General features: G+C 42.9%; 1 protein-coding gene across 2 annotated transcripts in view; it reads left to right on the plus strand.

The window, feature by feature from the left end:
* The window catches only part of roraa (RAR-related orphan receptor A, paralog a), a 188898-nt gene that overhangs the window by 152013 nt on the left and 10248 nt on the right, over window positions 1-26637 (plus strand). For both annotated transcript variants that reach the window (XM_062420162.1, XM_062420163.1), the window contains exons 3-5: window positions 22333-22418; window positions 23881-24022; window positions 25897-26292. In XM_062420162.1, coding sequence (XP_062276146.1) covers window positions 22333-22418; window positions 23881-24022; window positions 25897-26292 — 624 coding nt within the window. The remainder of the gene's footprint in view (window positions 1-22332; window positions 22419-23880; window positions 24023-25896; window positions 26293-26637) is intronic.

A 26637-nucleotide genomic window follows, 5' to 3' on the forward strand; every position in this document is an offset into this window, starting at 1 on the left:
GTGTGTGTGTGTGTGTGTGTGTGTGTGTGTGTGTGTGTGTGTGTGTGTGTGTGTGTGTGTGTGTGTGTGTGTGTGTGTGTGTGTGTGTGTGTGTGTGTGTGTGTGTGTGTGTGTGTGTGTGTGTTTCAGCTTAAATGAGCTGAATTTAGTGGATATGTGTGGTAGAGTAATTCCCCACACAGCCTCACAGGCTACTAGCCTCTACAGGGATGCAATTACCACCCTCCATCAAGTCTAGTTGGTCCACTTGTCAAGGTGTTACCGGAGAAATTATCAAAGCTGATTTTAAACGAAACATCTAATTATGTGCATTGTGTGTGTTTTTGCATAGCTGAGCAAATAACACATATTCACCTGTATGCCTGGCATTCAACGTAGTAAAATCTAAAAGATCTCAGTGACAGGCCCACTTCAGATACGCAGGAGTCCTGCGGGGAGTAAATGGATGTTTGGCAGTGGCATGCACTGCCCGGGCCTGGTGGGCGCAGTGGGCGAGGAGGCAAGTGCCTGGCTGAGTGAAAGATGGCAGTGTGCAAGGAGAGTGTGTGCACACAGCTGAGGCTGTGACAGGAAACAGTGAGAGTTCTACTCCTGCTGATCCATCTTCCACTGCCAATGATAGATCTCCTCTTTAATTTTGTTAATAGCACGAGTCCAGCACTCACAAAGGACTTGTGCTATTATAACATGCTTTACTTTTACTCAGATGAAGCCAGTTATGAAGATGTTTGGTTTGGTTTGTTTGGAAAATAGGAACTGATATCTTAATTTCTATAAAGATATCTCATAATTTAGTGTAACATAGAGGGTCCAGCGTATCATGCGATGAAGCTTACAGTTATTACTGCTTTACCCCCTCATGTGGTCTGCTGATAAAGCACCTGTACCCATGAGTAACTCCACCATCTTTCAGCCCAGGGCTCTTGTACTGTACTGCAGGGCTGACCAGTGAGTCTACTCAAATCACCATCAGCTCCAAACTGCTTAGCCTGGCCAATTTGAATTTCACATCTCTGCTGACTCATAACCCTGTCAGGACCTTTCTTCTTTATCATGTCTGTGCCTCCGGTGGACTCTCATCACAAGCAATAGAAATTAATTATTCAGATTAGAAACCGAGCCACAATTACTGTGATTTTTGTCAAAGGCTTTGTTTTGGCTTTATGTTGATATCTGATTGGGATCATACTGCAGAGCCTAGATTGTCTTTGAAAGCAATTATTTTGCTGTATTTATTCATTCATGACATTTCAGGGGAAGTTAATGGCTGTGTCAGAGCAGTCAGGGAAGAGAGCAGGAAATGATTTCCGTCAATGACACACTCTCAAAGTGGTCAGGTAAAAGCGAGGACGCCACTATGCCGGCCGCTGCACTGGACAGCGACTCAGATCAACATGATAAAGAGGGACTGATTGAGCTCTGTACATGCACAGGAAGCTGAGCGTTGGGGTTCAAGGTTATCTGGACAAATCAGATGCCTGTTTCCATTCATCCCCTTCTCACCCACCAGACAGCTCTTCCTGGACAAACCAGCAAATTAGCAATTCTGATGTCTGCAAGCAGGTCTGGCAAGAGAATGCCTGTGAATCCTAATGCCATGATTAAACTTTCATATCCGTCCGGGGGAAGTGCTGCATATATAAAATAAGCAATCTTTTTTTATTTTTCAGCACTTTGAGTAAGGCTGTTGAGGTGGGCAAACATAAACCCTTCAATAGGGTTAAATGGACCGGGCCAAGTGGGGGGCAGGGGTGGGGGAGGGGTCCTTCAGTCAAATCACTTTATGCTGATTTATGCTTCTACGTTGGGTCGACGTCAAGCCGACGGCGTACCTACGCAGAGCTCTCTGCGTCGCCGTGAACCCCTACGCCGTCCCCTGACGTGCACCTCCCCAGAAGTGTAACTATGCGTCGAGCACGTCTGCTTTTAAATTAGAAGGAGCTGGTTGGATCTCACGGTGGGGTGGGTAGCTGCGGTCAGTCTTGTTTGTTTTCTCTGTGTGGCGTGTCCACTCCTGTTGCGCTCCCCATAGTGTCCCGGAGATGTTCCGCATTTTAGAACCGTCTGTATTACTTTATTTAACAGATTTAAATAATTGAAATTTGGACGTGTGCGAATCGATTCAGTTTTGTCCACGTTCGAATCGCGATGCATCTTAGAATCGGAAATTTCCCCCACCCCTACTCAATCTGCTGAGAAGTTTTTTTTTAAATACTTGTAATAGGTAAAAAAATAAGAAGTGGCCATTACACAGAAAATAAAGTGTGCAATTGTCTGTGTCATACCTGGGAAGGGACTTGAGACACCTAGAACCATTCAGGAAAGGAGCACATCCCCCTACCGCGACAAATCACGACACGATGGAGAGACGCAGAACTTCGAAAGGTGCACGACTGCGTCGGGGCACCGGCGTAGTTACAGCGTGGAGGTTACGTAGAAGCATAAATCAGCCTTTAAGTCATTGTCTCTTTTCAGTGAATATAATTGGTAGTGATACACTAAGGATGCATTCACACCTAATCTAGCAATCCAGCACTGCAACACAGGGGGCTGGTTGTGCTATCTGAAGTACCAGTGAGACTCTGAAATACAATCCAGGACGTTGAATTGGAGTTACATATTAATACATTTAAGGACTTATCAGAAGCCAAAACTCACAGACAAGATTTTACAGCTCTGCATTTTTTTTTACAGATCCACCAAGGATGTGCACTTGCATGTGATTGGCCACTGCAACATGACGTGGGGTAGTATTTTGGCAAAAGTTGACTCCAGTTTAACTTTTTGCCAGCTGGCCACTGCAGTTTTTAACTGAGCCCTATGTAGCCCCCACTTCCACAGTGTAAACACATTGCTCCCATTTAAATGAATGTATTTGATTTAATAAGGTGCAAGAGTCATTTGCATTGCAGCCATTATTCTACTTTGACTTCATTATTCTGTATCAGTGCATCTGTAAACAGGCTCAACCCTCAGTCTTCAACATTGTAAATGGTAGCACTTCGTGTGGATTACCATAGCAAAATGGTAATGTTTAGGGAAATGGAATACCCAGGCAATGTTATGCTCCATTGGCCTACCATGCTGAGTGGATGGGAGAGAATGTGAGGGACAGGGAGCCTCAGTCCAAACAGCGAGCCAGTCCTGGATGTGGCCATTATGTAAGATGGTCTTATCAGGCTCTACCTCCAGCCGAGCAACAGCCCAGCTTCCCTCTGCTCTCGCTTGCTGGTGCTCCCAAAACATGGGCCTTCATTAGCAGGGCTAAATATCCCCGTTCTCTGCAATCTCTATCATTTCTTGCCTTGAGGCAATCCGATAATTACCTGTTCTCATTTCCCCTCCTTCTGGCCAGCAGGGAAGTGTTCTGACTTGCATTAGTTTGCATGAAATATTATCAGAATATTGCACATTTCTCCATCCTGCAGCCTCTGACACAGGAAATATGGAGTCACAGGAGCTGTGATTGACAGGTGTCTGTCTTTCATGTTCCTCTGAGAATAACTGCTTTGTTCTGGAGTTACAGCAGGAATTTTGATGGAAGGAGGAATGAGTGCGTAATGTGTATAAAGGCTTTGTTGCTTTGTTTAACCCCTGTCTGCCATTATTTCTGGGCAGTATTGTTATGCCTTACATTGCTCTTTCTCGCCGAGTCTGGGTGTGAAAGTACGCAGATTTTCTGAATTTAAACTCATGAGTGAATTTCCCCCACAGAAAAATTATCAGCCCTATTATAAAGTAGCATTTCCCCCTCTGAGAATTTGCAGGGATTTGGTAGACAGACAGATGAGTACATGGCATATAATGCCTGGGAGGGGAAGGCATCTTGCGTGGTTATGGTCAGTGTTATGGTCAGAAGGGCAGGAATTCCATCCAGCTGCACATATCTCGTTTCATATTATTCATTCCTATCAGTAATAATGTCCAGCGGCTGTGGATTAGAGGATGGATAAGCTTTACCACTAAAGGCGAGAAGCTCCACTCAGCCTAACCTCTGCAGTCAGAAGAAATCATAATGATAGCTCAAGTAAGCAAAAAACGATGTCTGATCTTGATATGATGCAGTACATCCTTATTTATCTGTTATAAATGTTGGCTACTGAAGCGCAAATATTCCCACTTCAAATATTTCTATTTTTAGAATGTAATGTCATGCATGGTATTTGCTACAATTTATATCTGTTTTATTGCAACAAAGCATGAACATGACAGTTTTTTGAGATTGATTGTATCCAATTTAAAAAATGTCTTTAAATGTCATTCACCACTGTGTATTGAAATTTAAAAGGAAGTTGTGTGTTAAGCAGAGGATCTGTCTGATACAGAGTTGTTGTTGATGCATGCGCTTAAGCCCATTCAGTGTCTCCCCTCGCCTGGCTGTGGGAAGCAGTGATGATTTTGGACTTTGTGACGGTCACTTTAATCTCTAATGAAGGCTCGTCCCTGGCTCTGCTCAGCCCTCTGATAGCAGAGCAGTCATAAACAGGGCTGTCAGGGGGATTGCAGCGCTAGCAGTGCAAATGGCAAAGAAAACCCCAGGGACCAAGCCATACTAGCATTATGGTCTAATTCAGATATAGCTTGGAAAAGACCGACTTTCATATGAGAAAATTATACTACTCTTCCCTGCTAGCTCGATGTGTGGCTGAATTGCAGCATACCTTCAGAATCACTTTTCACTGCCTGTCCCTTTTAATCATAAACCTTAGTCCAAGTGTATGAGCTACATTCCTGTGCTGTCAGTCGGTCAACATATCCTACAGAATGGAAACTGAAATATCATCAGGCTAATTCCATCTGCAATAAACACTCAGCTTTTAAGATTGCATCACAAATTGACCATAAAATGTGTTTCTAAATTCTGTCACGCTGTGTTATAGCATATGCTTCTCTCAGTTTTACAACATTACCATACAAATGAAGACAATTTCATGTTTAACATTTAGTGTGAGATGTAAATGTGTGCACAAATGATTCTGTGAAACTGATTACTGGTTGCTCTGTGTTCTGACACATCCTGTGCTCATGCAGCATGTGCGACAGCTGGTTAGTAATTAGAATAATCTTCTCCCTGGTAGTGATTTAGCTTTCATGACTGCAGCTTACCTCAAATTGAAAATAAATTTATAGATAAATGCCTTCGCTGTTCCAGCAAATTATACCGCTGTAACTCAAAGGAGCCAAGTTGTTTATTTTGGTAGTAAAAGAGCAATCAGAGAAAACAAACAAAGCGCTTTATGAGTGCTGTCAGATTAATAATGATGCTACCCAGCGGTGATGATACAAATTATTATTTTTCAGCACACTCTACCCCACCTCATCATGGTAATTATAGATACTATATCATTATTATATCAAGTATTCACTACAGATTATCAAGATAATTGAAGCTTGCTCCAGGATTGCCAAATTCACTATGCTGCCAATAAACTGGGAATTATTGTGCTGGAGAGAAGCACACATATTTTCCCCCATCCACAGTAACCTAGCACTGATTCGGTTTGGTGTGTTTATGTTCACTCTGTATTTTTCTTAAGTGAACGCAGATATGTGTGTGCATACACGCAAGGATACAGAGACACACACAAACATCACATGACAGTGTTAAGATGTGGCTATACATGAGATACATTGTTTTTCTCCCGGCTTCTGTTCTGGTGTATCTGGGCAAATCCCGTGGTGATGAAGCGTAGAATCTGTCATGGAGAAGGCATAAGCTTTTCATATGCATAGTAGAGATAAGAGGCAGCCATTTTATCAGAAACATGTCCCTTTAATGACATAGCCTGCGTTCAGTTTATTCCATGCTCTAACCTGACAATTATGCCAATTACACCAGGCAGCAATATTGACAAACACACCAGGAGAATTACTGCAGTTGATTGGTAGCTGTGTTCTGAAGTCCCCTACTGCGACCTCTTCTGTAATTTAACTAGCATGGAGGAGAATCGCAACGGGTTTTCTAGAAAAGTCCCCAAGCCTTGTGTTCTTTTGTAACAGGGCAATGTTCTTGCCAACTGAATAGGCAGAGAAACCGATCTAGCGTGTCAAGAAGGCAGAGTGAGAGAAATCATTGCTTCTGATAGTCACTACTCAGTGTGGTTTGTTTTGATTCATTAAGAGTGTTGTGTTTCCTGAAGCACATGTGCAACATGTAGAAAGTTGTTGTGGTAGATCAAATTGCCTCTGAGGATTAGATCCCAAATACTGATCCAGTGCCATTAGCTGCTACTTATGTAACCTCTAGAGAGCACTGCTGTTGGTACCTGAGTAGCTTAGCTGCCCATAAGGGGAGGAAGGAGACACTGCCACTATGGAAGCATGTTTACAGTACAGTGGATGCTCACTTGCTACAGTATGAAGTGTGAGCACTTGGATAGTATACATAAAGTTGTCTTCAGCAGGTTTTCATGGATCCACATCAGCCAGAGGTATTAGGTACATCCATTCATACGTCTTTCAGTACATAGGTCCATCCCATTCTTGTGAACTTGATATCTAAGGAACCCCTTGAGGGAAATCTTTCAAATTTGGCTCAAACATCCACTTGGACTCAACAATGAACTGATAACATTTTGGTGGTCAAAGGTCAAGATCACTGTGACCTCATGTCCAGCCCCATTCTCTCGTGAATGTGATATCTCAGGATCACCTGGAGGGAATTTCATTACATCTGGCACAAATATCCACTTGGACTCAAGGATGAACTGCTTAGAATTTGGTGGTCAAAGGTCAAAGTCATTACGACCTCACAAAACATATTTTTGGCCATAACTCAAGAATTCATTTGCTATTTATGAAAACATTTCACACACGTCTAACAGGATAAAATAATGTGATGACATTTCATATCCAAAAGGTCCAAGGTCAACTTCACTTTGACATCTTGATGTGTAAAACAGTGTCAAAAAAATAAACATCAGTACTCTTTCCTTGGCATTATTCAAAGTCATAACTCAAAACCCAGATGTATTTGCAGTCCAGATGTATTTATTTACCAGTGGAAACCAACAATCCTATGCACATTTTCAAATTTGTCGTTTCTTTGCATTTTGCTTCCCCAAGTTACTTGTAGTAGTCTTCCCCCTTCAATTCCTCTCCCTGGATGGCAACCAAGACAGAGGGGCTACTGTTCCTCTGGTAGTCCATCACAAACTGATTGATTTGGCTGATATTGAGCTTCAAGTGATTATCGTTGCACCATGTGATGAGGCTCTCTATCAGTCCTCTGTACTCCTCTGTCTGGAATCATACATGCCAATATAGGGATGACTTCTATTTTGACCAAGAATACATTTAATACCCTTCATTAAATTCCTTTAAAGTCTTCACTACAAGTATTTTATGAGTTTGTACATACATTGATGTAAACTGCAGTTTGACTGGTTGGCAGAGGCATACAACTGCAAGGCGATATTTATAGTGTGAGCAAGAGCAGCATTGTACTGCATCAGCCCATTTGCAAAAAATTCAGTTTTGATAAGCATGCATGTTGTGAAGGAAAAACAGATGATCCCTCTTTTGTTTTAGTGCATTAACATACTGATTTTCTCCAAGCAGATTTCTGTCTCAAAATAACATTTGTGATTGGCATAGAGTTACTGTCAAATCAAGTGATCGGTTTATTGAAAATAATACACTGATATGACATTTTTAGATCAAATATCTTCTTTTATTACAAGGCAGTTCATTTATTAAGCCTTTAGGTTTTTGCTGAAGAACATATTTCTTTTATTTTGAATACTGTAGCAGATTTTAGCTGTGATACAACACCTTGCAGGGAGATTTAAAGGTAATAAGCTACAGATTATAGTTTAACACTGAGGTCAGGATCTATTCTATAACAGTTCACTTGAGCTCCAGTGTGGTCATGTAAGCACAGAGCTGAGAGCAGCTGGGGTTGTGCCATGAGTGTTGTTTGTATATTGAGTTACCTTAAAACTGAAGTCAGACCTGGTCAAAGTGAAGTGTCATTGCCCGCTGACAGCATGCTATACTTTTTGCGAGAGCACAATAATACACAAAGGCATGCAAGCGTTTGCCTCTGCTAGTCTGGTCAAAGTGAACAGAGCTCAGTCCCCGCACGTCCCCTCTCACTTCTCTTACATAACACACTATTAAGCTGGAGTTAGCAAACATTAGAGGCCAGCTGGTTATTGGGACAGTGGAAATGTAGTCATTCACTAGTGAAGTATTTACAGTAGAAAAAGGAGATTGCTGTAAAATATATATAAAAATAGTTTGGGAGTGTGTAACTGATATTTCATTTAGTTTAAATACTGAAAAAAGTACTGAAAAAGCTCAATATTGTGTTGAAGTGTTGAATGAAGACTAGACACGAATGACTCATTATTTTCTGTCCATGTCTATGTGCCACTCCCAATATCCAGTCCTTTGTTATGTTATGTGGGATCTTTCCGTGCCTCGAGGACATCATGTTTTCCTGTTACTTCATCATGTTAGTGCAGTCTAACCAGAAGTGCTCATTAGAAATGTCACTTAACAGTGAAGGTACTGTGATTTACACCTATGTTTGATGAAGAGAGGCTGGAGAATTCATTAGTGTCCATCTAAATTATATCAGCCAAAACAGTCACACCAGCCAGCAGTCCACTGCTAGCTCACTGATTAGGAACAATTTACAATGGCCTTAACTGATCCTTTTCATTAGTTCAACAATATTTCTGTTCTCCTGTTAGTGGCAAGAAGGGCAGCTGTAAAACATAGATTTTTTTTTTTTTCTTAATGTCTAAATGGAATAAAAGCCACCAAGATTAAACAGTGCATTTTTAAACCCAGTGACTCACCTTCCTAAATGGGGATTGAATAATGTAGGAAGTATTGTAGAGGGTAGGTGACGTAGCAAATTCGTACATGACGGTTCTGTAGCATACGGCACAAAAGGACTTGATCATTCAGGAAATTCATATAAAAACATCACATTGTCCAATTAATCAGCACAAAAACAACCTTTACTTCAACAACCGTGTGATTTCTGAAATGTTTTCAAGGCATCACGATTATTGACAATGCATGTGAAAACCAAATTTAGATTGCCGTTGGAAGTCTCCATCTTAATTCAGTCAACTCTTTTTAAACCCTGCTGTGCATTTGATAAAAGAAAAGGCAATGTCAATCAGGTGAACTAATGGGAATGTGCATTTTGTAATTCACTCAAAGGGAATGGTAAATTGAAAAGAGTTTGCAACCTTTTAACACACTCACACACACCAGCGCTGACAGTCAAGCTCCATTATCTGACAGCTGGAGAGGTTAAAAATAACTGTGCTCGCAGCAAATTAGACGTATCATTTGGCTTCTAAGTGAGAGATGAATCTTTGTGTGGATGCTCCTGCCATGCCTTGACACAGGGGCAATATATCAGGCTGTGTTTGCCTGTCTTTCTCATAAACTCCAAATGGAATTGTAAACAGATGAAGCAATTTTACACCAAATGTATTCTCTCTGAGTCGCTCCTATGCTACAGTGAGAAGCCCAGCTACCATAGACATATACATTACTGTCCCATGCACTCTGAAGCCAAAGTACATAAATCATAATTTGGCCGCCTGCAGGGTTATTGCTATCGCTCAAAGCCAATCCTTGAAGTGTTTTATATGTTACATTTTTATCTGATGTTATTGCACATATGTGGTGAGGACTTTTGAAGATCCTGCTGCCTGTTATTTCTGTGTTCACACAGATGCACATGCACTCCATGGTAGGTTTAGGCATGCACATACACAAAATGCAAACAAACACACACAGATGAGCTATATGAATTCCGGGTTGCCTTGCCCACTCACGCGTGCATTTTATGTCAGGTGTCGAAAAGTGGGGTGTCAGTTCCCATTTGAGATGGTAGAAGAAGTGTAACTGTGGGGATCCTTGTTACAGTAAGGTAAGTAAAGAGATTTCCATGGGAGGCTTAGGTGACAGCCGAGGTGTTTCCTCTAAATACCTAACAACATCATTGTTAATTCATAGGTATTTAATCACTTACTAGAGTAAGTGCAGGAAGGATGATCTTTGTGTCATGTTGTATCACAAGGTAATCTCTTGTATTTCCTTGCTTAAGACCCATGCTCTAAATTTGTCACTGACTGCATGTAACCGTATTCACCCCCGAGTTTTAAGATGACTTCTAAGTCTGCATATTTACTGAGCTCAGTGTGGCCCTGACTCAATCTGCTTGACATGATTTATCTCATCCAGCTTAACTGAGAGGTATTGATGTGATACAAGGATAAATGCAGTAGATTGATGGAATTAAAGCCCACCCTATTTTTCCCATGCTGTGCATCACTGACACATGTGAGACTCATGTCTCTCATTAAAGAAAATAAATGCTTCAGGCATCCTCCCTGCAAAAGCATCAAGTCTGTGTTTGCGTGCGTTCGTGTGTGTGTGTGTGTGTGTGTGTGTGTGTGTGTGTGTGTGTGTGTGTGTGTGTGTGTGTGTGTGTGTGTGTGTGTGTGTGTGTGTGTGTGTGTGTGTGTGTGTGTGTGTGTGTGTGTGTGTGTGTGTGTGTGTGTGTGTGTGTGTGTGTGTGTGTGTGTGTGTGTGTGTGTGTGGGAAGTTATCTCAGTTGTTTTCCCTCTGTATAATCTCTCCCTCCTTGCACAATGGATTTAGCCTAGCCTTGAATGGGGAACAGTGCAGATTGTAGACGACTCCAAATAGCAGACCATTTACCCTGTTGACAGAGGACTGGACATGTGCATTTAACAAAGGAGAAAGACCATTGATTATTTAATTTTCAAATATTGCTTGTCAAAAGGACAGGATCACAAATATAAGAGTAACCATGCTACATTATTGAAGCATCTTTGTATTATCCTCGGGCAATCTCCCTTGCTTCTTATACTGTATGATGCATCTAAGCCACTAAAGGAATCGAATCTTAACTATGCAAAAAAAAAAAAAGCATGAGAAAGAGAGAGAAGCATTCTCCACTTTACGTGCACGGCAGGCACTTGGCTGTGCATCTAAATTTTAGGGAGCTAGTGTTAACTCTATATTTGGATTCCACTGGAGTGGATTAAGGATTCTTTACTGCAAACCCACGGGATTCTCAGAGACATAAAAGAAGACTGTTTGCATCCATGCTATACAAATAATTGCAGGTTTCAAATCGAGTGTAATTTCAAGCACCAGCTATATGGGAGAGTGTGGGCTTTGATGTACAAATCCACAATTCATGGGGGATTAGCACCCCAAAGGTTAGCAGTTGCTAATTACAGGAGATTGGTTATACATATCTAACAAGGCAAGAAGACAGCCTTAATAAATGTGAGGATTCATCAGGAACAAGGATAAGCGGCTCTGATAAGCGGACATGTATTTGAATAACCATGGATTGATACCCTGTAATGCCCTTCTTTATACAGTGAAAGGAAAGAGGCACTGTCTCTTCTATTGTCTCTACAAACGGTATACCTTGTGCGATATGAGATTTTCAAGATGCATTTGTAAATGCAGATTTGTGCAATCATATAAATTAACCTCTCAGATATTCTTCTGTGTCTCTTACTGCAGCAATTTCTCTTTTACTGTATATTGCTTGCAGCGTTCAGTGTTGCATTACCATAATCCTTGGTTCCCTTCCACAAACCACCACTGGCTAAATGAATCTATTATTTTTGCCTGGAGCCGAAAAGATGCAACAAAATGCAATGCATTGAAGGGAATGAAACTTGTGATAAGCCGCACATTTTCTCCATAGTAGCCTGTCTACAACAGACTCTTTACCCACAGTTGGAAAAGCATCGGTGCTCTTGACCTTTAATAATCTCAACGTTGTAAGCTTAAAAGGTAGTATCAAACCCTAAACCTTTACAAGAAAATAATAATAATAATAATTCAATTCTGCACACAGTCATTTAGTCAAGCTCTAGCTCACTGGGCCCGTGTATTGTTGATTCCCCTGACTGAGGATAGCAGACCTGGCCAGTGTGGCCTCGTGTTTTCATATGGCCCTAAATTAAACATGTCCGAGCCCAAGCAGGCACTTGCTCTGCCGCGGGAAACGCTTTTTCATCTCCTAATGAATGTGCCTGAGGGGGTCCCGCAGGGGGCTCCACTTCACCCCTCATTAGGCAGGGTGCTGCCTCTTCCTTCATGCTGTGGGGCAACCTCCTAGAGAGGGGCCTCCCACTTCATCTGAATGTCCCACGCTCCCCTGCCCTGGACCAGTGGACTGCACTGCTCTCCCTCTTTCTCTCTCTTCTATCTCGCCTATGTTTCTATGTCCCCTCTCTTTCCCCTTTATCCCCAAGCAGCTCGTCTTATAGTGGTAGACCAGGGATGACGGGGCTGAGAGGACAGTCCAACTTCCTAATGTCATTTTAATGGCCTTGTTTGCTCTGTTGTGGTTGTGATTTATTGCTATACACACACTTCTGTGTGTCCTCGTACATGTCCACTTGTCTTTTTAACAGTGTGTGAAAGATTCTATTGTTTTAGAGCTCATAATGAAGAACGAATTTACAAACTAAACAGAACTGCACAGAGATCACTTTCTTCCAACCAGGCACTCTCTTCACAATGGTCTCTGGCAGACATGTGCTTTTTGTCAGGTGCTAAAGGCCAGACCTGCTGTGTAGTGGCTTGGTTTGCAAAAAAGATGGAAGAAGAAAAAGCAATGTGGAGGACTCTGTCCTAGTTTAGAAGTTCCTAGTCCCAGTGTGGCTCCTCGTGCAGTACTACATATACCCACTCTCAAGTGGAAAATATTGACAGCTTCCTGTCGTTAATGAAGCAACAAAGCACAGACAATTCCTGACTGTTGTGAGGCAGCATAAAGGTAAAGAGGGATCCACTGGCTGTCAGCTGACTCTAAGAGCTGCTGCATGGAAGTAGAGCGAGGCTGGAGAGCTGATTGTTATTCCAGGGCTTTTGGGGATGTGTTTATGCAATCATTAATCTTGGCAGTTGTTTATTTGTCCGGGATTAGAGCACCATGGCGCATTCACCGGCAGTCAGGGAAGCTGGTTCACCAAAAGGTAGCAGTGAGCACTCAGACCTTCCACTCAAAGCAAAGCGTGCAAGGAGGGAAGCATGCTTTGCGCATGGCTGCTTAATCCTGCCATGTTAAACAAAACCAGGCCAGTGTTTGTAGGACTATGAAAACAGCAGTGTAGGGGGAATGTGCCCCACACGCTGTAAGCAGTCTGTGAACTCTGTGTGGCAGTAGACACTCCTCCCGCACCCCTGTCGTCTAGGAATGCCTTTCATACGGTCTGCTACAACTGGAGGAGAGGGAGGGCGACAGTGAAGTTGCTCAGCAGCTCCTCCACAGTGATGCAGAGTTTATTATCCCAATTGCTCTTTTCAGTGTAGATTTTTAATATCTTGTGAAAGCCAATTAATGGCAATTGCCAGCCTAGTTTTAGGGGAAGTGCCGATCGATCTTTGTGATGATTCAGTTGTATGACCATGGTGCTATGCAAAGATGCAGAAATTGTGTTATGTCCCTCAGTAATAGGTGCATGAATGAACAATCTTTAAATGTAAAAATGAAACAATCATCAAACTTAGAGATGCATTTTTTTCAATTGACAACAACAGCATCCAAATATAATTGAAATTTCATCATTCACTATTCACATTCATCGCCTCAGTCTACATATCATGGCCCTGATACTGCCAAGAGCAAAATCAAATAAACAAATTGATTTTTAAAACGCCTTGCAAATTAGTATATATTAAGTATATATAAGTATATATTTTACGTGGTCGCAACCATCAGATTTCAGTTTAATAATTTTACATATTGAAGATAAATGATGCATGCTTGAAGTGTTCGCAGTCATTTATTAAGACACTAATGGCCAAGGGCACTGTATATCGATTAGATAATGGCTCTGTCTCACTTTAAATTGCTTGGTGCACCTGGAAGACGGGGCCAGAAAATCTTTGATTGTTAGATAGCTGCGCTGAGTATGTGTGTGTATGCATGTATATACTTGCACATAAAATAGGGCTCACATGAGGAGAAAACAAAGTAAAAACAGAAAGAGCGAGGCTGGTGAATCAGGCTCTTTGAGAAAGCTCTTCTTCTGGGGCTTCATGACAGCGGTGATCTGTGGAAAGGTTGGCTGCCTCTAGTTTCAGCTCTATCAGGCTCTGGATCTTTGAGCAGCAGGATTCAGTATCCCAGCTAATGTAACAAGGCTCATTTGTCTCAATCACACGTCCCTGGAAGTATCGGCTGGCCATTGATGTCATTCATCTTCCCTGTCCTTGCCTGCTCTTTTTCAGCTGATGAAAACCCAAGACCTTCAAGCAGAATGACAGGGGTGCTGAAAAAAACACTCATCAGCTCAGCTGTAAAAACTGTTGAGTAATGTTGAGCATTCATTGTTGAAGCTCCTGGACAATAACTTTCCAAGTTTTATTAAAGCCTCAGAGACTTGCGCATAATTTAGAGACTTATTTTTTGGTTCTGCAATTCACTTTCATATCAGACAGTGTGAACCTACTTTTTTTATCTTGACTTCAAGAGCAGGTTTTTGTCCTGTAACTCAGTTAGTACACAACTTACCAGTAGCAGACAGATACTGAATTCTTACAGTCTACTGTAGAAAATACATGTTATTAAACGCATGTGATTAGCTTTTTGATTTTTATATTATCTCTCATTCACATTCACACACAATAAATTAAGGGGGGTGCAGACAAACAATATCACAATGTGAAGCTGTAAGCTACCCAGAGATGTAGCATCAAGCATCTGTATTGTGATGATTTTACTTGCATTTTAGTACAGCATACCTCAAACACTAAATTCAGTAGTGCGCTCTAATATAATGTATGAAAAACTAAAATATCATAATTTCAAAGGATAGTTCATTCCTGTTGTGGAGTATTTATTTTCTTTTTCACAAAAAATTGATTTCAAATATTTTGGAATAAAACTCATCATTTGATCCATTAACACATGTGCTGTGTCCCCCAGCAGAGCTGATGTCAGCTCCTATGGAAACACTGACTCGCTCCATAGCTGGAGGCTTATTCTGAGCTTCCCTCTTCGATGGAGCAAATCGAGATCATGATTACTATCTGGCCCGTGCAGCCAGTATGCGTTGTCTGGAAACATGTTTTCCTAAGGAGACCACAGAGGGACAATTACTGTCAGCTGAACTATTCAGCCTGCTCTCCATGTGTGTTCTGGCCGTGTGCCGCTGACCTACTGACCCTGAGCAGCAGCATGAGACGGGACCTCCAGCCTCTCTCCTCTTCTCCCCCTCACACCCCTCTTACTCCCCCCAATATCCACCATAACTGAGGCATCCAAATACGCACTTTGCAAATGTCTAAAATGCACATCTACTCTGTCACCCCTCTGGCAGAAAAGACCATGCAGGAAATTGTATGGATGTAAGTTTTTCTTTGTGTGAAACAGTAGAAAGATCCTATTCAAAAACCCACAGCTGAATCCTGGTTGTCTTACAGAAATGCATACTAATATAGCAATTACAGGAGGAAGGAAGTTGTACAGTGTGGCAGTAGCAAATTCCCTGGTGCAATGGAACAAGGCTCTTTGTTGTTATGTAAAGGTTCTGCGTGTAATTGCAGTGGATGTTTTGAAGGACTCATTATTTATATATTCCTGTGTATTTCTAAAGGAGCCTACTAGGCTGCTGTCCCTGCAGGGAGATGGGGGCTGAGAGGTGCTTCACTAAGGCACTGTACCACAAAATCAAGGCTTTAACCAATGCTTGCTCAGTTCAAGTGGTCAGACTAAAGGTTCAGGAGTGTCACACGATTCTCAGGTAAATCTTAGAATTCAAACAGCAATCAGTCGGTCCTGTGTGATTTCAGCCTCAGTGATTTTGAGTTTTGGTGCATACCAATGTCTTGCTACACAATGTATGAGTGAAGCACACAATGCAGAAGCAACTCTAAGTCAGATTTCTATTTCCATTCAAAAACACACGTCATTGTAATAGAGGATGTATCACGTTCTATTTTATGAACGGCCCAAACCAAATGATCTAAATGATTAGACAAACCATGTAAATATTTGCAAAATGGATTTTTTTCTTCAGCTCTCACAGCTCTCTATGACTAACTAGGGGCTGGTAGAATGCATAAGTTAGTGCTGTCTACAGAATGTATTTTGCCATCAGAGTACCAGTGTGAGCCCTTCTCCCTCTTGGCACACATTTACACCCATACGCGCGCACACACACACACACACACACACACACACACACACACACACACACACACACACACACACACACACACACACAGAAGGGGCATGCCCTCCGGTCCCCAGCACACGGGCACAACTTCACTTGTCACCGCAGTCACAGACAAGAAGGGAATAGGTGGGGGGAAGATGGATAGAGGTAGGTAGGAGTGATGGGGAGAGAGATTTCAGCTCAGGTGGGACAAGCAAGGGAGGGGAGAGGAGCGCCGCACACATGCTACCCTTCATCATGCTCGTCTGCTTGGTAAACCCAGGCTTTTGTTGTTTCCCCTAGAGTGCAGGCGCACAGACTCCCAGTCAGGAAGCTCGTCAATCTTTGCCTCAACAACACATAAATTAGTGCCCAAATTACTGTTACGCCGGTGGAGAAAGAGACATGGAGAGAGATGTCTTGTGCTGCGGTTTGGGAATACATCTTCTTCTCTCCTGCTCCCCCTCATAGAGGGTGTCAGAATGCACTTCAATAAAACAGTCAAGTAAATACAGGGAGAGACATGAAGAGAGAAGCACTGCTGTGTTGTACAGGCATCTGGAGTTGGGCAGTGTTGAAATATTAATAGGCCTCACACACAAACAAACACAGAGATGTACGCATGAGTTCATCCACAAAGCAGCCCAGGGCAATTGTCCAGACCTGAGCTTTAGCAAAGTCACTGCACTGCTATGAAGGAATAATAGGGAAAGGCTTAGAGAGCCCATCTTTTGAAAAGGAAATATCTCTTCAAATATAGCTGGTCTCTAGTGAAGAGGGATCACAGCTTAGGCAGCTAAATGATTGGGGGGGAATTAGCAAGATGCACCATAAAGACATCAAAATGTGTCAATTATGTTTTTCCTTCCTCTAATCTCTATGGTCAGAATATTTTTTGATGATTTCAGCGTGTTTATAGGTTGAATAGAGACTGTTTAAAATGATGATATTTGGTTTTGGTCTGCAGGTGATTTTTTATACAGTGCTTGTAGTGTGCTTTTTTTGTGCTACAAACCAGCAAATGCCATTAGAACAGCTCTGTGGTGATATGCCAACTGCCTCCGATCCCTAAACAAATAACACATTTATACTATTCAGCCTGTGTTGCGTGCCACGACTGTCCTTTGCCGCTGACATTCAAATAACCTTTCTTCTGCTGCATAAATGGGAATAAAAAAGTATTGTGTTGTGCAACTTCACATGACAGCAGAGCCCTGGCAGATGAAAAGAGGCAGAATTCTGATTCCAGCTCTTGTAAGGCTGTCGTCTCTCTACAGCTAGATCTGACTGTCATGGGTATCTGTTTAGAAAAGACTCTGTTTATCAACCGACAGCTGATCTCCACCGCCAAATGGGAAGTTCATGTAGCAAAATAAATAGCTGCACATAATGATGGAGGAACATTGCCTACTGTGCCTTTGCCAGCCAGTTCAGTGCCAGTGGTGTTTGTGTGTTGACCGTGTATAAATTGCTCTGTTTTTAAGAAAAATTGTTTTTGTGTAACAGTCCTGGGACCAGGCATGTGATCCTTATCAGCCTTTGTTTGGTTCTGTTGCAAAATATTATAAAAGGCGAATGTATTAACACAGTTTGTCTGATGAGAGAAGAATTGTTAATCTGCTCATAATGCTGCGCCCTGTCCAGTTCCTTACATAATCTCTGACATGAGCCCACTGGCTTGCGTCACTTTGTCATTGACCGCTGTCAACACAACACGGCCCCCCCACACACATGCACACACACACACACACACACACACACACACACACACACACACACACACATGCATACACCACCACCACGCACAAAGAAGCAAATGTGTTTTCCCTCCAAATGACTCACATGCTTTCTTTCAAAATGCTTTGTAAATGAGCCAATTGCAGAAAAACGCTCTGCATGTACAGAACAGAATAGTATAGAAGCCTCAGTTTCAGACCTCATTTATTGTGCACATCTATCATGAATCATCAGGCCATGAGAAAATGATTTAATGGTCCAATCGAGTAATGGGTTAAGCTCTCAGCATTATGACGGTGGCCTGGGCATGGGTCTGTAATGTAAGGGATAATCTTAATCCTTCAACGTTATGTCAGTAGTCCAAGGGTTCAGTGGGAACAGTCCAGAGATTTGACTAGTGTTTTTCCATGTTTGCACAAGCCTGTCGAGTTTTTATTTTTTATATTGTAGGCATGCTATCATCAGATTTGTATTTGATAATATTGTATAAAAAAGTATGAAAGGAAAATAACAAATAACTGAATAGCAGGTCCACCTCAGTGTACACTTTTTGTTTACAGGGCATTGAAACTACCAGTACTATTATTTTTAAAGATTTTCTCAGCTTTACATATTTGATTATGTCTTGCTGATTCTCTGCATCTTTAAATGGGAACTATCCTGTCTAACAGTGTCTGTCTATGCGATGTTCATAATAAAATAAACTTGACAGGGCCCCTGTAAGCTGTTAGTGTGCGTTTGGCAAATTGTTGTGGGTGTTAACGTTTGACTGTCGGTTTCCAGGTCTTTGATAATGTAGTGTAGTTTTAGCAGTGGGTTGTAGAGAAGACAGTGAAGGGCATTGGGTGAACATGCAGAAGGCACGCTGTCCTATTGAACATGTGCTCTGAGTGACATGTCATCCCCTCAAAGGCCCTGCTAGTGTGGTGAATCAGTGTCCTTGAACTGCTCAGCCACAGACAGACAAAGAACAAGCTTCAGCATTCGGCTTGACTGTCTTGTCTCTCTGCCATGCCCCTTGTCCAAGACTCCCACGCCAGGCTGCAACATTGCATACAGGAACTCTGTCTTGAGCCATGGTCCGGCCCTTATGGTTATGCGTGTGGTGGGATTGTGCTGCACTGTGATTCACACATAATCTTGGCGTCTCAGCAGGTGTCTTTGAAGTGGCCCGCGTGCAGAGGCCATCTCACAGTGCTGTGAGGAGCGGCAGGCTGCGGGGATGGGCTTTAGCATGTCTGCCCGTCTAACTGTGCCTGGCTTTGATGTCATAAACAGAGCAGGCAGGGCTGGCTGGCAGGGAGGCAGGCAGGCAGGGAGGCAGGGAGGCAGGCAGGCGCAGTGAATGGGATCAGTGGCACTGTGCTGGTCAAGCTCAAGCGAGCCAGCAGCTGCCTGTTTCACACCAAGAGGCAGTTAACACTGCAGCTCATGTCAATAGATATTGACTGCCAGATTGGGAGTGCTTATAAGCGCAGGCCTTTTTGTTTGACTGACTCCCTGTGTGAATTCAGTTTAAATCATTCTCAGTGTCTGAAGTGTAGCTTAGGGGCCCCATGACCAGCCACTCAAGAGGACAACTTGCACAGTCATAGCAGATATACAAATATTGACTTAGGCTGATGGTGTAGGTGACTTTATGGTGCATTTGATCTCCATTGTGTCATTTATTCTCCCTGACCCCACTGTCCACCTCTTTTTGAAAGCAGCTTATCCCAGTGTGGAAATAACTATATGTTCACACTGAGGACTTTTCTCATACAAGAAACTACAGAGCCTACCTCAGTCGGTCCAGAGACAAACCCTTTTTTACTGTTGAGTGCACTGAGCATCCAGGGGCTTGTGCAGTGGTGGAGTGAGATGGTGTTAGCTGGTGAGGCTGTGTGCACTCAGGGCCTTCCTGCAGCAGATAGGACTTTGTGAAGCATGCATGAGTGTGTGTGTGTGTGTGTGTGTGTGTGTGTTTGTGTGTGTGTGTGTGTGTGTGTGTGTGTGTGTGTGTGTGTGTGTGTGTGTGTGTTTGTGTACGTGTGTGTGTGTGTGTGTGTGTGTACCATGCCCAGCCTGGCACCCCCATGTCTCCACTCCCACTGCTTTCACCTGATGTGGCACAGCCTCTGTCAGGCCTGAACGAGCGCCCAGCCAGCTCGGCTTCTTCAGGAGAGATGAAGGCATCTCACAGCTATGCTGTGGGGGTGGGGGAAGCTAGCAGCAGCCTAAGCCTGGAGCTATCAGAGGCTGGAGCTCAGAGCCAAAAGCCTGTGGGCTGGATAGGGTGGGTGGAAGCTTGGCTCAACTTGGCGAGACAACCATAGCCACAGCCCTGCACTGCCACCCAATGGCTGGGGCTTGTCACTACAACCCTTAGTTCACCATAACCGCAGCTAGTCATAATTACAGCACGCTTCAGTTGTTGCGAGTGCATGTCAGAACAAATTATGTAAGTAATGAGGCTGAAAATGCTAAAGGAGTCGAAACACACTGCACTGCTAATGCTCATGCAGGGAGAACACAAAAACAAACAATAGAGTGCACTCATACAGAGATAGACCTATCCGAAATAACAAGCAACTGTGCACAGTAAGGAAAAGATTAATTATAAATTAACCCTCTCAGTTAGGTTGTCAAAGCCCGCCTCCTGCCTGGATTTCACTCTAATCCAGGCCAACGAGGTGCAGTGCCCTCTATTGTATGTGAAAATCACAAATCGCAGGAGGTGTTTCCTGGAGGAGAATTAATTGTGCATGTTCCACCACTCCCTTTTGTTCATTTTACTAAAATGTAGGCTAATTCCATGTAAACATGGCCGGTCTTGTTGACTCCAGCAGTGCGAGGAGAACAGACACAGATTCCTGAATGAATAGAGTGTGGCTCCGGGGTTAGTGGATTAGAGGCTCTGTGTTAAGGGCCTCTCCCGGGCATGCCTCAGGGACAAGGACATTATCCACATGACACATTACAGGCTCCTAGGCAGCTGATTAAAATGGGCAGAGATCTCTGGATTGAACCTCAGCAAAAGTACTTTTGATGTGATCAAACTAGTTTAAAGAGGTTGGTTGTTAAGGTGTACAAGGGATATATGAGGCTTCTAGTCTAGGGGAGGAGACATGAGGGTTTATAGTATAGACAGTTAGGCCTGGTTGGAGGGGAGAGACTGATGTAACACTTTGACATAGTCAACGTACCACCACTTCTTAATCATTATCACTTTTATTGCATCTTATTAAGATGCAAAAAATCATAATATTCCTCCCCTAATTGGTATAGACTTGTGTTGCAATAGCTGCTTGTGCTCTGATTGGTTGGCTACATGGCTGGTTGGAAAAAACATTACATCGTGAGAAAATATCCCGCAGTGATCTTTCCTCGATTTAGATCAGATAGCGGAGTTCGTCTGGCGCTGCACTGCACTGTTGGGATGGCGGGACTGAGATGCTGGAGATGTGGAGGAGGGCTGTGAGATAGAGATCTCTGGAGGGAGAGAGAGAGTGAAAGAGAGAGAGAGAGAGAGAGAAAGAGAAAGAGAAAGAGAGAGAGAGTGGAAGACAGGGGGAGGTGGAGGTGAAGAAGGATGTAGAATCAGTGGCTGCAGTGATAAAGCTGAAAGCAGTGGGATGGGCTGGGAGTTCTGTGTCTCTGATGTCTGTGTGTTCTGTCTGTTGTGTTGTGTTTTGTTGGCCTGTGGTCTGCTCCTGACGAGAAGGCCAACGATGGATGAGGCCTGTCCTCTCCACGCTTTTGTCCTCTATGGCGATTGAATCACAGGCCTGTCAACAGTCGAGCCCCCAATGAACACTTTCTCTTGAGCGTATACAGACACACACACAGTCGCTGCCAAGGCTCCATCCAGCACAGTGGCATGTTATGATTCTTTGTGGCCACAGTGGATTTACTCCTGAGGTTTTTACGGTTTTTGAAGTTTAAGAGGCTTCATGAAGTAAAGTTTTCCAACCGGGAATACGTCTCCTCATGTGGCTAAATGAGCCTTTGTCATTGCACAAGGCTAGTATTAGTGCTACTCTGGTGTGTTAAGGTTTGTGTGTAGCTGGGCTTTTAGTTATGTTAGTTGTGTTTAGGATGCAAATTGACACCATGTTTACATTGGCTGCTTGTGAGGACTTAAAATGGCCTTCTTCCTTTTCACACACACACACACACACACACACACACACACACACACACACACACACACACACACACACTAATACACACATTCATAACTCTGTAAATATTCAAGTTAATGCTCTGTGGAAGTGAGGATTCAAAAGCCACTGGATGAGATGTTTTTAAAAGCACATTGCTCTTTCATGTACCAACATGGATCCATGGTGAGGTTGTTGTACAGTGACTTGTGACAGCAAAATGTTGATTTTTTTTTTCTTTCATTTTCTTTTCTTCTCTGCAGCTCAAATCGAAATAATTCCCTGCAAGATCTGTGGAGACAAATCATCAGGCATCCATTACGGTGTGATAACATGTGAAGGCTGTAAGGTAAGCATCAAGAGACCGAACCTGTTTGTGCCATGGGAAGTGGTGTGTATGTTGTCTGTGTGTGTTGTCTGTGGGTGTGTGTGTGTGTGTGTGGGGGGGGGGGGGGGGGAGCTGGCAGAGCTGGCAGAGCTGAGAATTGTGAAATTGTGAAGCTGCTTGCTAGGAAAAACGTTTGAAAATGTTGCTGAAGTTTTACGACGATTTTGAGAGGGACTGCAAAGTGTAAACACACAAAACATGATCATTAAAGTGGTCAAGCACCACACAGGACATCACAGAAAACCACAATTAGTAGGACAGAGTCATTCCTCTGCCTTGCTCTGCCTTTCCCTTCCAGGGACATGTCTTCACTGTTTTTTCTTTTTTCTTTTGCTGCAGCCTGCTCTTCTTGAAATAAAATGATCAAAAGGAGAGTGCTTTGAATTATCGCAGATTGTTGGCTGTTTGCTACAGTGTGTTGCTTGCATTGAAGCCACCTTTTGTACTGTTTCAAATGCACCAGCCATTCACAGTGAGGGGAATTTTGTGCTTAGAGTGTATTCTTGTCCCTGTGCTTGTCACCAGGCACATCATTAGCATTCCTCAGCCAGCCTGCACCTTTGCTTTTTGCTCGTGCGTGTGTGTTTGTGTGTGTGTGTGAAGGAGAGAGAGAGAGAGAGAAAGAGAGAGAGAGGTTCCTTTCAGCTGTTCTTCCCAGCGCTCCTCTCCCTCACACAGGAGCTGGAAGGAACAAAACACTAAAGAATAAACTGCTGAAATCTATCTTTAATGATTGCTAATTAGTCCAGGCAGAGAGGCCTTTAATGATATGTGTGAGTACAAAAGTTTGGACCATAAATCATAGCATTATTAAAGAGTGCTGCTTGTCACTGGCAGTTATAGCCTGTTTCCATAATGGCTTCCATTATAAAGCAACTTGGCAGCTGTCAGCTGTTTTCTTGTAATTAAACAGCCAATGAGCAGCTAATTAAGACATATGTGTATGGAGCAGTAGAGTGGGGCATGTTAATGATGTGCTGGAATCAATTCATTAAGTCAAAGGATGAGGAATCCAGTCAGTGTGCATTCACAATCCTTTAGAACTGCACATGCCAGTGCTGCGTTAATCAACACTAATAACCCCACTGAAGAAAAATACCATCCACTGTTATCATTCCTACCCAAACACACCACCCTCATGCTGTACACACTAGTGAAATACAGCGCTCCTTGAATTCCAGATATTACAGAGTAACAGCCAGAAGAATACCATCATGGCTGTGTTATTATTTAATCTGTTTGGCAACAATAAACTTAAAAATATCTCCAGAGGAGAAGAGTAAAACACAATCACTCTGTAATGAATTTTATCAGCACAGAAACACTATAAAGACATGAATCGATCCCTCAGTCACAGAAAATTTTCCACTCACAGTGGTTCATCCTGTAACCTGAGGTGTTTCCATACCCCTTTCCTGTGCAGGGCTTCTTCAGGAGGAGTCAGCAGAGCAATGCAGCCTACTCCTGCCCCCGTCAGAAGAACTGCCTGATCGACCGTACCAGCCGCAACCGCTGCCAGCACTGCCGGCTGCAGAAGTGCCTGGCAGTGGGCATGTCACGAGATGGTAGGTGCCTGATGGAAGAAGAGATATTGGTGGGCGGATACAGCCGGGTGGCACAGTTAGTAAGGAGCGGTTAAAAGCCTAGGTTCAAGCTCCTGTGTGGGCAAGCATCTGCTCTGCTGAAGTGCCTTTGAGCCAGTGCTCCAGGGATGCTGTGATGGAGGAGTAAATGTCCTCACAGGAATCCAAATTGCCATTTTATACTCCACTGATACTGTATATGTATTGCACATTATATTAATGTATTTAATTTAATTTAAATTGAATTATTATTTTTTTTAAATCCAGGAATCTATTTATGTTTTCTAATCAGTTATAAAAGATTCAGAGTTTAAATCATACTAATCATTTTATAGTAACATTTTTTACTCGCTAATAGGGACTGTGCAATTTCTTTATTCATTTTTATCTTTACTTTTTATGACCACACTTTCTGAGTTGTCTTATTTCAACAGGAATTTGTTTACTGTAAACTAGGGTGGTCCAAGCCTTTTTGCAGCAGGAAACACAATATATGAGAATCTGAGAATTGGAAATCTTAACATGAACACATGCTAACACGTAACTTTACATTCATTGTCTGCCAGGAGCAGGTGAGAGCTTTGTCTGTAGGCCTAATTTGTTGCTGTGATAGAAACTAGATTTGATTAAATAGGGGGTTGTTAGAGGTTGTCATTAGTGCTGCTGCAGCTGAGATGTAGTAATAGGAGGACACAGGTGGAAATGTCTGCTGGAGGGTTCCTGCTGTGTCAGGATGGTCCAGACTGGGCTGAGCTGGAGAATCTATCAGAACAGAGCAAAGCTATGATGGAACTTGTTATCAGGTTTTTTATCCAACACACAAAGACAAGTGGAAACCTGAACATCTGGCTGATCTTAGTGCACAATACTATTCATACTATTCATGAATGTCACAAACATAGAAGTGCATTAGCTCTTATGAGTGCCTTCGCGTAGCTACACACTTTCTCACATGTCCACATGCACACACAATCAGGACAGACGAAGGTGACTCTTGCCTTCACTCAACACACCCGAGCCCATCTGCCTGCACTCTCCTCTGTGTCGCTCCACTCACTTTCCACTGCGTGTAGACAAGCTCGCACACACACATGCAGACACACTATGACCGGCTGACATACTGCCAGGCCCCCAGAACTCTGGCCAAAGAGTCTCATTCTCAGCGCTACTGTTTAGTCTGGAAACCTTGAAACAGGAGGCAGCAACTTAGCCTGTCTCATATTGGAGTGGCTGGTAAGCTGTTGGACACTCCTATATTTATAAAGCTTTTCATTTTATTATCATCTCTGTCATTAATGGGTCCACCTGAAATGTGGGGATTTTATTATCTATTTAAAGAATATTTCCCTCTTTAGTACATACCAGTATAGTGGATATTTCACTAGTAGCAGGAATCTATTGGTCTGATTGTAATAACTTCAAAATAGATTAGTACTGTGCCATTTTGTGGCCACAAATTGGAGGCCACAAATTGACAAATAAACTCATATCTGACATTTTTTAGATATAAATGTCAGTATCTTGAAACATAGGGTGCAGAGACACTGCTATATTAAATTTAAAAAATAGTTTATTCTAGTAGTATTTAAATTTGTTTATTTGTATTGGAACATATCTTGGTAAAATGGAGATTGCATGAAAAGGACAAGTCATTTCTTAAACAGTTTATACATTTATTACGTAGGGCATTCATATTATTTTGAATATATACAAGTTATATTTTTAGTAATGTATTTTCCTTAATGCAGAGAGGCTTCTAAATGCCAATATGGAAAGCTAACTTACAACATCAATTCTTTTAAATGTTTATGTTGTTTCACTGAAGTCTCACACATGTTTTGTCCTGCTAATTGCAGCGGTGAAGTTTGGTCGCATGTCGAAGAAGCAGCGAGACAGCCTCTACGCTGAGGTCCAGAAGCACCGGCTGCAGCAGCAGCAGCGTGACCACCAACAACAGCCCGGGGAGGCGGAGCCACTCACACCTAGCTATGGCCTCTCAGCCAATGGCCTCACAGAGCTCCATGATGACCTCAGTGGCTACATGGATGGTCACACCCCTGATGGCAGCAAACCAGACTCGGCAGTCAGCAGTTTCTACCTGGACATCCAGCCATCTCCTGACCAGTCAGGCCTGGACATCAATGGCATCAAGCCGGAGCCCATTTGCGACTTTGCCCCTGGCTCTGGCTTCTTCCCTTACTGCTCTTTCACCAATGGAGAAACCTCCCCCACCGTGTCCATGGCTGAACTAGGTAAGGAGCAGGAGAGAGACAGGGGGAGACAAGTGGAGAGACAGAAAAATGGAGGAGGGGGAGAACAACTCAACCGTGGGGCAAACGACACAAAGGTTGCTTAAAATAGCAGGAGGTTGGAGACTCATCTCCAACACTCATTAAAAGAGCCTCTTTTTTGTAATTAGTTTCCATTAATTAGGGCCAATCAGGATCCAGCAGGGCAGGTGTCTGGGGAAATCACTTTTTTAGGCTCCCCTGTGCCTAGGAACTCCTTTTAACAGATGTGTTTTCAAAACCATTTAAATTCTTATACTCAATATTTCTCTCAGAGAAAATGTGACCTTTGTTTCAGTGAGTAACGTG

This window comes from Scomber scombrus, chromosome 6 (genome assembly GCF_963691925.1).
Source record: "Scomber scombrus chromosome 6, fScoSco1.1, whole genome shotgun sequence".
NCBI lineage: Eukaryota > Metazoa > Chordata > Actinopteri > Scombriformes > Scombridae > Scomber > Scomber scombrus.